Here is a 10,736-nt window from a genome sequence, read left to right as displayed (position 1 = left end):
ACTTATTATAGGGGAATCGAAAAAGTAGCCTACACCATGAGATTTCAGGTGCTGAAATTCATTTTTCGATTTTAGGCGAATTTTTAAAAATTCAATTCAAATTTCAAAGGTCCAAAAATGATGAAAAAGTTAAAATCTCATAAAATTGAGATAGAAAGCTGAAACTTGGTTTGTACTCTATTTTTGGCTTGAAGAGTCAATTGATGAAGGTTTCAAACAGTTCTGCGATCTTGAGTGTTTTTTTTCAATATTTATAATCTGTGGGAAAAATGGATTTGAACCGGTCCAACCAAATTCAGAAAAATATGTCCCTGAATCGATCGAATGGGTCACACGATGGTAATTTCAAATTTGGTAAATCTAAGTTGATAGGTAAGGTACTGGATTTCATTTCAATTCTAATAATTGGACAATTGGAGTGGTTTTTTTTTTTTTGAAAACTGCAGGTTCCAGAACTGTTTGAAATCATCATCAATTGACTTGGTAGTTTGAAAATGGAGTAAAAATCAAATTTCAGCGTTCTATGTCAGTTTGGCAAAATTTTGTGTTTTTTTTACCATTTTTGGCCAATTGAATTTTTGAAAATTCTTTAAAAATCTAGAAATGAATTTCAACATGCTGAAATATTGACAAGTGGTTGTATATTTGGAGGAGTTCTTCATCGATTTCCGTTTGTTCGGTTCAAAAATTGGGGGCTGGTTGGAAATAAATAAGCGAATATGTACTTGATATTGATATTCTCATTAAAGCATTTAATTAAACTAGATCGTATAAACAAAAAAATAAATAATTATTCTACACTAGAGCTTCCGCGGCTAGCAGAACCTCGCCTGCTGCTACTACCGGAGGAACGAGCGCTACTGGAGCTGGATTTCGATTTACCCCAACACTTCCATCTAAAAGGGTAATATATTTTTGAAATACCTACTGGTACTTTTAAAACTTAACACAATAGTGTTTTCATACAGTCATCATGCATACATACAATTTACACCACGCGTTGGTCATCTTGGTGCATATAGCTTTGATACGTTTCATGTTATCAATTTCAGGATCACTTGGAAACGTTGGTAGTTTTCTCGGGTCGATTTTAATAACTTCGCACGGATCAGGATCACTGGTATACTGTGGGCCTTCCTTGACTTCCCGCTGAAATGGTCAATATTCGTAAGTGTTTCGTTCAAATTATACAAAAGATAAGGAATGTAGGTAACAATATTTTTTAATACCCCCAAGAATACATGAAGCCAATTGGCTCCATTAGGTGCTTTTCCTTTACTATAGTTCGCTTCTATATAATAATAATACGTTGTGGCACCGTCGACGTAGGAGTACGTGGATACGCCGTCATCAGGATCTTCGACTTTCGTAAATTTTAACCCTTCAAGAAGTCGTTGGCCGATAACGTCTAAGATGAACAGGCTATCATTCTGGTGCTGTTCATTCTCTGGCAATCCCATCGTTTGAAAGACTAATTCCGGCGCGTTTTCTAAGAATAATTCATCATTTAGAATTTAGATTAGTTTAAAAAAAAGCGCATGTTATTAAGGTGTAGAATGAAACTTACGAATAGCCTCGATTTCTTGACCTTCCCACAGGATTCGAGAGACTGCTTCACCGATTAAGTTATTGCAAGGAGGCAACATGTTGAAACTGAAATGATTTTCAAAGATGTTGTCGTCGTGAAGTAATGCTAAGTAGCGATGCAGTCATCTCTGTTTTTCACCAACAAAAAATAGGTACATTAAAAGAGTTGTAAAAAAATAAAAAACTCTTCAGTAATACAGAGTACCTATTCGTACATTGGCCTAGGAATTATCTGTTCGTAAGATAAAACAAAATAGCATACCATAGGGACTAGAGACCGTCATGATACGTTGTACAACGTGCGTTGATCGTGAACCGCGCTGCTCGCTATCAACGTTGCACAAAAGAATTTCAAGAGTAGGTACCTAGCTAATTTTTACTGAGGGAAGTTTAAATAAATCAGATACGTATTTTATAACATCGATGAACTCTGCCTATCGACTTCTAATCAATAAAAGTAGATACTGTATTTTGGGCAAAATACCACAAAAAGAAAAAATTTAAAAGTGACAAGTAGGTATTCCTCAAATTCAACTTTCAATAAGGCTGCTAAATACGTATTTGAGGTCTATCTCACTGAAAATGTAAACCAAGCACCCTTATCATGACGTTTGCCTCAAAATTAACCTCTAAGCCTCTACTAAAACAGATTTTTTTGAAACAATGGGGTATAAAAATACCTACATGTTGATAGTGTATTGATGAATTTGTTTTCGTACAGTAAATATGTGAATTTCAGCTTATTCTGATTACATTACAATTACAAAGCCAGAAATTGATTTTTTAAATAGTTTCAAGATCATTTTTAGATTGCGAATCAATGTCCAGTACAACTAATACACTGTAGGTAGGTACCTACTTGGATACCTTCTTGCTTACGCGAAAAACTCATCGACATGACAATATGGGTATCGTTTTCATATGAATCGAACATGCTGACCACGAATATGAAGTTAGATTTGCAGTTGGACCCTCCTAAGGGTCACATTTGGGGGGGGGGGTTGCCCAAAAACTAGACATTTCGTGAAATATGCTTCAGTATAGCCATTGACGGTATTGAGGGCCCATATCTTCCTTTTAGGATACCTTACAAGTCAAAATGACGATTTCTCCTAAATTTTGTAAAAAAAACCACCTTTTTTTTTGAAACATGTTTTCACGAAAAATCGAATTTTTGGGCAACCCCCTCCCCCAATGTGACCCTTAGGAGGGTCCAACTGCAAATCTAACTTCATTATTCGTGTTCAGCAAGTTCGATTCATATGAAAACGATACCCATATTGTCGATCTTCTCTCGTCCCAAAATTGGGGGAGGGGGTGCCTATGGCCCCAAAATAAAGTTTTCAAGAAGTTGGTTGGTTTTACATATATTGTTTTTATAGGTCCGCATGTAAAATTTCAGAATTATATCACTAGCAATATCGCTTTTTTTGGTGGTTCCGTGACACAAAAAATACATTTTTGAGTGTTTTTCGAATTTTTGAAGATGACCCATCTAGCGAAAAAATTTGAAAAAAATACCAATTATAGTACTCATGCAGAAATTTTTTTGAAAGAAAAAAAAATTTGTGTGCTAGAATTAGGTTCGGAGATACGGCGGTTTCAAACTTTCTTTTGTCAATATCTCCCCCCCCCCCCGGCGGGCCGAAAAATGTCGAAAAAATTCGTGTGGATAGACCCATGTTTCCTCTACATATTTTGGGTGAATTCAAAATTTTTTGTTCAAAACTCGTTGAAGTATGATTTTTTTCCCGAAAAAAGCGTTTTTTGGGCCTAGGGGGCAAGGGAGATGGAGTGAAGGAAATTTTTTTGGCTCCAACATTTTTTTAAAAGGCACTCAACAATGCTTCATCAGGGGTTCCCAAAGTTGCGAATAAAAAATGATTTTAGGAACCACTGCCACTGAGTATAAATTTCAAAAACTTTTTTAGCGTAAAATATATCTGTTTGAAGCCGATAAACTTTATTCGAAGAGGTTTTTTCATTTTCGATCCTCGGGGGCAGAAATTCGGGGATTTGATTTTTGGAAAATTCTGGAACCACCATTTTGAACCTAGCCCTTTGAGCCCCGCTAAAAAGCTTTTTACAGTTCATTAGTATCTGAAAGACCTCCATCTTACCAAATTTTCAGCTCAATAATAATTTTCGCTGGTACTCAAAAAATTCAATTTTCCAATTTTTCGTGATTACGATATTTTGGGAACCCCTGGAAAACTAGGAACCTGCAATTTGCGCCAAACATAACGTTTTGATGCATATATTCGACTATCTAGACGAAAAAGTTGAATTAAGCTCCTTGTATTTATTCGTAATTTTGAACCCTTTTTTTAGAGCCCTCCATTTTAGGCATCCCTAAAAAAGGTGTTTGTGTATAGTTTTTCAAATGAATCGAAGAATTTACATTTGAAACACACTAGCAAGTGCTCGATAATTTTTCATATGATTTTTCCGGTAACTTTCAAAATTGAGCTATCTTAGGTCAAATTCTGAAATTCAACTCTTCGAAAAGACCTTAAAATCACGTTTTCATGATTTCTTCAAGAATTTGACCCAAAATAGCTCAATTTTGAAAGTTACAGGAAAAATCATATGAAAAGTTAATCAAAATCTTGCCGAATTGAGATAAAAAGCTAGAATTTGGTTTGTAGTAAGTACTCTATTTTCGGCTTGAAGAGTCAATTGGTGATGATTTCAAACTGTTCTGCAGCTTTGACGAGCGATTTTTGATTTTTTTTCAATATCTACTCAATCTGTGGGGAAAATGGATTTGAACCGGTCCAACCAGATATGTTTCTGAATCGATCGAATGAGTCACAAAGATGGTAATTTCAAATTTGGCAAATCCAAGGTTTACATTAAGTATAGGTATTGAATTTCATTTCAATTCTAATATAATTGCAGCGTTTTTTTTTTCGAAAACTGGCGGTTCCAGAACTGTTTGAAATCATCATCAATGGACTTGGAAGGTCAAAAATGGTAGTAAAAACTAAATTTCAGCTTTCTCTGTCAATTTGGCAAAATTTTGACTTTTTTTTACCATTTTTGGTCTACTGAGAATTTTGGAAAATTCTTCAAAAATCGAGAAATGAATTTCAGGTGCTGAAATATTGACAAGTGGTTGTATTTTGGAGCTCTTCATCGATTTCCCTTCGTCCGGTTGAAGAATTGGGGGCTGGTTTGAAATTTGTTTTTTTTTAGGAGATTTGGTAGGTAGGTACAAGTAATTAAATTCAAAAATAATCTCAAAATTTTGTTGAAATTATTTTGAATGTTCGTATTTGTTTACGTGATCGAATAGAAAATATTTAAGAATAACCTGAGTAGGTAGATTGAAAATAATGGTGCTTTGCCTACTATGATGATTATAGCTATATTTTTTGCAGGGTTTTATTCATCTACGTAGACTAGATCATTTGATTATTCACGTGATTGATACATATAAACGAAATTGGATGATCCAGTTGAGAATATGGGAACAATACTTACAGATAATATTTCAATCTTCGACCATATGCTTTTATGAACGAAAATTTTAATTTCAATCTGAAAGCTCAGACTCAAAGGGTTGTAAGTTCAAAGTTGTAAGTAAGTCTTTGTCTCTCTAATACTCCAAAGTCCAAATAAGGAAAAAAACAACGCATTGCCGATCAGATTGCTGCATTTGTAGCTGCCCAGTCGCTAGAATCAGAATTTTTAATTTCAGAAAAAATTTGGGCACAAAAAATTCAAAAAAGTGCTCGTAGTTGAAATTGAAATGAACGGGCAGGAGCATGAAAACTTGAAAAGAAAAGAACGAAGCAATAATCACCGTACACGACGCAGAGCCGAAACAACATAATGGCGGTGTAGTATATCCATTGTTTGCATTTTAAATCGAATTCCGCGTTAATTTTCAATTAATTATTACTTTTTTATTCAAACTAATAACGATTAAAATACTTTAAAATTATTTAATCGCCGATTATTTGAAAAAAAAGTGAAAAAAATTCAACACGAGTTAGATGAATTGACTCATCTTCGTTGCGAATTGAAAAGCCCAAAACTGAAATTTTGTTTACGAAAATCCGCCTCGTGTCGTGAATGAAAAACTTTCATCGGGAAAATTTCGATTTCGTAGTGAAATAAGTTCACTAAATTCAGAAAAATGGTGAGTAATTTATTAAAATTTAATCGAATAATTTGTAATAGTTCGTCTATAATACTTTAACATGTATCTTACGTATAATACGATTAAAATTGTCATGTATTTCGCTTCTAATCTGACGACGTGTGTTTGTTCTAGGGTATCGACGTAAAACACCGAAACAAGAAGAAAACTCCGAGGGATTATCCTCTCTCTCAGGATGTTTACCGTTTGTTGTTAGTAAAAGTGAGTTAAATGTTGTTCACATTTGTTAAATCATATTCCATCATTCGTACTTGTCCTTATTTTTGTGTTTATTTCTACAGCTGTACCGATTCCTCGTCAGGCGAACGGAATCCAAATTTAATAGAATAATCCTGAAGAGATTATTCATGACGAAAGTGAACAGACCGCCTGTATCTCTTTCTAAAATCGCTAAAATGATGTCGCATAAAGGTCGTGAATCGCGTATTGCTGTAATCGTTGGTACCGTTGTCGATGATCCTCGTCTCTTCAAGCTCCCTAATTTGAAGGTAAGATAAAGATAACCTCTATTATCAATATTTTCATTTCGTTTTGAATATGGAACTAACGTTGAATTATCATTACGATTATAGATTTGCTGTCTCCGTATAACTTCAAAAGCCAGAGCTCGCGTTTTGAAAGCCGGTGGTGAAATTTTGACATTCGATCAGCTCGCTTTGAAAGCCCCAACTGGTAAAAACACCGTACTAATGCAAGGTATGATATATCTATATGTTTTTTTCACTACGTTAAGCTAGTTGTACGATGATTTACCAATGAGAATTTTTTGTATTCAGGAAAACGTTGCGATAGAGAAGCCTGCAAACACTTCGGAAAAGCTCCAGGTGTACCGCATTCGCACACTAAACCGTATGTCCGTTCTAAGGGCAGGAAATTCGAACGTGCCAGAGGTCGTAGACGTGGTTGCGGTTATAAGAAATAAGACAAACGTACCGTTAATATCCAATTTTCTGTTTTATATATTTTGAGAAAAATATGTCGTCTTAAGATCATTATTTCGAAGGATATCAATAAAGTCCCTTTGAATTTTGTTACGTTGATGTTTTATTCATGTTGGAGGATCGTGAGTTTGAGAAATGACTAACACCAGATGGTAGTTTTTCATTATGAAAGATGGAATATGATAATGATATGTCGATATCTGTATCCAAGGGCTTGTCTATTACGTTGAATTGATCAGACATCGGTGTTAGCTGCGTTTAGGTTTGATTGATTCAACGTAATGAAATCGATGTGAACTTCTGGATTTTTTTTTTTTTTTTTTGTAAAAATTGATTCAAAAGCGTAAGGAAGACAACTTGAGATATGACGGAATATTCGAAAAATCAGATCCAGACTTAACATCTATCATATACTTGATAATATACATTGCTTTTAATCATAAAATAGTTTAGTATTTCGACATTTAGTAAGAGAACCAGATTCGGAATCCACATCGAAAGCTGAAACGAGTATCAGTGGCTATTTTCACCTCGTAGTTCCAAGTCCAGCCAATGTGTCAACGGTCAACTTTCCAGAAGCTCGAAGAAATCCTACGAATGGAATCGAGAAATTTTCGCTGACAATTCGTTGAAATTTCCGAAGCAGGTGAGCAGTGGTTTTTTACAATTATTATATTTCGTTATTTTCTAAATGGAATTTGAATTGATTGTTGAATTTTTCAGATCGAGATCGTACGTATATGAAATATGAAATATCATGTTTCATGCCACCGATATTGACTTCGTTTTCATCAAATACTCGAAGGAAAGACTACACCCAGCAAACGTGTTCAACATTTGGAGCTTGTCGTGAGAAAAAAGGCTGCAACTCATCCTTCTGACTATTGCTTAGGTAATGATCATATTCATCAGGCGTCTCAAATGTCTATACCATTTTCTAAAATTATGCTTTTTATTTTTTGAGAAAAAAAATCGCCGAATCAACCAAATTTTTTCCCATGATGCCCGAATGCATCTAATACGCATAAATCCTCTCAAGAGGGCTACAAGAAGTCCAAATTATATTTTTCAAGTTTTTATTTGTTTTGTTTTGTTTTTTTTTTTTTGAAAAAATCTGATGTGAGTGAGATGCCGAAATGTTCAAAAATTACCCCCCCCCCCCAAAAAAAACATATTTTCGAACCTTATAAATGGTCGTTGAAATTCACCATTAATGCCTTTGGAAAGAATTTCACCCTTCCCCTCTCCCTCACTCTTCCATTATTCTGCGTACAAGAGGCATTTGAAAGTTCTGGAAAATTGATTAAATTACTTAGTTGAATCATTCTGCGTTAAAAAAAATTGTCAAAGTTTCAATGAGTCAGAAGTCTTCTTGAATAAGTAAAAAAAATTAGAAGAAGAAAATTTATTACTGATTTTTTTAATGTTTCAGTTGGAAGAGATTCAAGTTGGAATAAAAATGGAAAATATGAAAACAAAAATTGAAATTCTGGAAAAAGAATAAAATGGAAGAAAAATTTCAAATGTGTATAAAAAACTATTTTCGCCAAAAAGTAGTACTTTTACACGATTTTTTTTCGAATGATTCAAGTATTAATTTACGTTAGTTCAGAGTGTATTTTGTATTATGAAATAGAGTTAAATAGTACAAAAAAATGTCATCCTTTCCCCCCCCCCCCCAGTGAAAAATCATCAAAAAAATGAATATTGCAGGACATGTTGAAAAACTTTTCAATTTTTGCGAAAATTCCAACTCCCTTTCTGAAAACAAAAACAGTCCCCCCTAAAAATTCTGGTTTCTGTATATAGAAAAGCCCCACCATCTCACCCCTCATTCCCCTTGGAGTTGAAAACAATTCGAAAAATGAAATTACAATTTTAAAAAAAATTCTGGATTCTAGAGTTAGAACTTCCCTTTTGTGCGGATCCTTCGAGGCTCAAAGAATTGAAATAAGGAAATTTTTTCTAAAAAAATTGGAGAGGTTTTTTTCTAGCTCAAGATGAGCTATTTTTCATTTCCAATTCCAAATAAAAATGAACCAATTATTCAAAATCGACCGACTTATCAGAATGGGTTAAAATTTCGCAAGAATTTCAAATATTTTGATGAACCTTTTTTTGAGCATTTCTGAAAAATGTTGAGCTCAAAATATCGAGATGTGACTTTTGAAATTTTTGAAAAACTGCCATCTGACCTATTATCAAAATGAGTTTAAATTTTGCGAAAATTTCATACATTTCGATGAAATTATTTTTTGAGCTCAAAATTGAGTTGTAATTTTTGTGATTTTTGAAGTACGATACATATTGTGCAACTTATTCAAATGGGTAAAAATTTCACGAGGATTTCAAACATACTTGGGCATAAATACTGTTTAGTTAGCATTTCTGAAGAATTTTGATTTTAAAATTAAGACAAGATTTTCGTAATTTTTTGAAACAATGTAATGTAACTGATCAAAATTGATAATAAAAAGGTTTAAAGTTTTGTGCAAATTGCAAATACGTAACTATTGCAAAAATGTTTTTTTGGGTATTTTAGAAAAATTTTTAGTTTTTTTATGGGTTGAAATTTTGCCAAAATTTTAAATGTTTCGTTGATTTTTTTTTGACAATTCCTACAAAATTTTGATTTTTAAAGCGTTATTTTAAAAATTTTTTGAACGAGTTGGGAATTTTGTGAGAATTTTAAATATTACTATGAAAATGTTTTTTGAGCATTTTGAGATGAATTTTTAGTTGAAAATCAGGTCATGATCATGATGTTTGGGGTTTTTTTGGGAAAAGTACCTTGTGACAGTTGTGACCTATCAAAATAGCTTAAAATTTCGCGAAAATTTATAATATTACAATATAAATCTTTTTCGAGCAATTCTGAGGAATTTTGAGCTGGAAGTTGGGTCAGGATTTTTGGATGTTTGAAAGTGTAGCGAGTAAATGGGTTAAAATTTTGTTTAGTAATTTTTGAAAAATTTTCAGCCCAAAATTGAGTCATGATTCTTAGGATTTTCGAATAAGTGTAATAAGATCTATCAAAATAGATTGAAATTCAGAAATTTCTGTTGAATGTTTTTTTAAATAACTTTTTTATGGATTTTTCGTTCAAAATTAGGTAAATATTTGGGACTTGGAGTAACCGTAACAATTTTTCCATGAGTTGTAATTGTAACGTTGCTAAAATTCTTTCAAAAATGTCTAAAATCATTTAGGTACCTATCGAAATGAGTTGAAATTTTGCAAAACATTAAAAGGTTTTGACGATTTTTTTTTTCAAGTGTCGAAAATTTTTGCATAAAATTAACAATTTTCCATCAAAGCTTTTTTTGAACATTTTGAGATTTTTGTAAAAATTGTCATGTAACCTATCAAAAAGTCATGGAATTTCGGTAAAAAACATCAACATTTTTAGAAATGCTCGGTAGAACATTTTCGTTTAAATCTTTGAATTTCTCGAAATTTCAACTGCTTTTGATTGGTTACATGGCAGTTTGAAAAAAATCCCAAAAATTATGACCCAATTTTGGGCTCGAAATTCTTCTAAAATGTTCAAAAAACATTTTCATCGAAACATTGGAAATTCCTGTAAAATTCTAGCTCTTTTTGATTGATTGCAGGACGATAATTCAAAAATCACGACAACTAATTTTAAGCTCAAAATTCATCAGAAAAGCTCAAAAAACATTTTCATCGAAATATTTGAAATTCTAGCCAAATTTTAATCCATTTTGACAGTTCGTACGACACTTTTTCAAAAATCTTGAGAATCACAACTCAGTTGTAAACTCAAAATTCTCTGAAAAAAAATCAAAAAATTATTTTCGTCGAAAAATTTAAAATTTAAAATTCTAGCAAAATTTTAACCCATTTTTATTATTTATGTTGCACTTTTTCAATGCTCTAAAAAATCATGACTCAATTTTCAATTCAAAATAATTATTTTAAAATAAAAGATTTTGTTGTTCTGAAGAATTTTTTACTCTGGAAAAAAATCACTACCTTGGATCTTGCTCGTGTTAAAACCACTCGATTTGATGTCGATT

At 32.8% G+C, this 10,736-nt stretch overlaps 2 protein-coding genes across 3 annotated transcripts; one reads left to right on the top strand and one right to left on the bottom strand.

Annotated features, from left to right (window-relative positions):
* Positions 1 to 720: 720 nt before the first annotated feature.
* LOC135842132 (uncharacterized) lies at positions 721 to 1,907 on the bottom strand. Of its 2 annotated transcripts, none has more exons than XM_065359513.1 (5): positions 1,850 to 1,907; positions 1,568 to 1,715; positions 1,230 to 1,489; positions 986 to 1,149; positions 721 to 896 (listed from the first exon to the last, which is right to left on the bottom strand). In XM_065359513.1, exons 2-5 carry the CDS (start codon positions 1,644 to 1,646, stop codon positions 791 to 793), a joined length of 609 nt encoding a protein of 202 aa, XP_065215585.1. In that variant the 5' UTR covers positions 1,647 to 1,715; positions 1,850 to 1,907; the 3' UTR covers positions 721 to 790. The 2 variants fall into 2 exon arrangements, with proteins under 2 accessions (XP_065215585.1, XP_065215576.1); XM_065359504.1 differs by lacking the exon at positions 1,850 to 1,907 and adding an exon at positions 1,803 to 1,821.
* A 3,670-nt stretch (positions 1,908 to 5,577) lies between these two features.
* Positions 5,578 to 6,789, top strand: LOC135849858 (large ribosomal subunit protein eL18-like). The gene is made up of 5 exons (XM_065370488.1): positions 5,578 to 5,734; positions 5,870 to 5,956; positions 6,037 to 6,243; positions 6,328 to 6,451; positions 6,532 to 6,789. Exons 1-5 carry the CDS (start codon positions 5,732 to 5,734, stop codon positions 6,675 to 6,677), a joined length of 567 nt encoding a protein of 188 aa, XP_065226560.1. The 5' UTR covers positions 5,578 to 5,731; the 3' UTR covers positions 6,678 to 6,789.
* Positions 6,790 to 10,736: the final 3,947 nt, after the last annotated feature.

Source organism: Planococcus citri, chromosome 1 (assembly GCF_950023065.1).
Source record: "Planococcus citri chromosome 1, ihPlaCitr1.1, whole genome shotgun sequence".
NCBI lineage: Eukaryota > Metazoa > Arthropoda > Insecta > Hemiptera > Pseudococcidae > Planococcus > Planococcus citri.
The sequence above is the reverse complement of the archived record's forward strand: the minus strand, read 5'-3'. Positions and strand labels throughout refer to the sequence as shown.

What these genes read in the sequence shown, in the direction of transcription:
- LOC135842132 (XM_065359513.1), bottom strand. Translation starts at nt 1,646, where the DNA reads ATGTTGCCTCCTTGCAATAACTTAATCGGTGAAGCAGTCTCTCGAATC. An exon ending in TCAAGAAATCGAGGCTATTC is followed by an intron (nt 1,490 to 1,567) that starts GTAAGTTTCATT and finishes AATTATTCTTAG; the next exon opens with AAAACGCGCCGGAATTAGTC. An exon ending in GGCTTCATGTATTCTTGGGG is followed by an intron (nt 1,150 to 1,229) that starts GTATTAAAAAAT and finishes TGACCATTTCAG; the next exon opens with CGGGAAGTCAAGGAAGGCCC.
- LOC135849858 (XM_065370488.1), top strand. An exon ending in ACCGTTTGTTGTTAGTAAAA is followed by an intron (nt 5,957 to 6,036) that starts GTGAGTTAAATG and finishes TTATTTCTACAG; the next exon opens with CTGTACCGATTCCTCGTCAG. An exon ending in TCAAGCTCCCTAATTTGAAG is followed by an intron (nt 6,244 to 6,327) that starts GTAAGATAAAGA and finishes TTACGATTATAG; the next exon opens with ATTTGCTGTCTCCGTATAAC.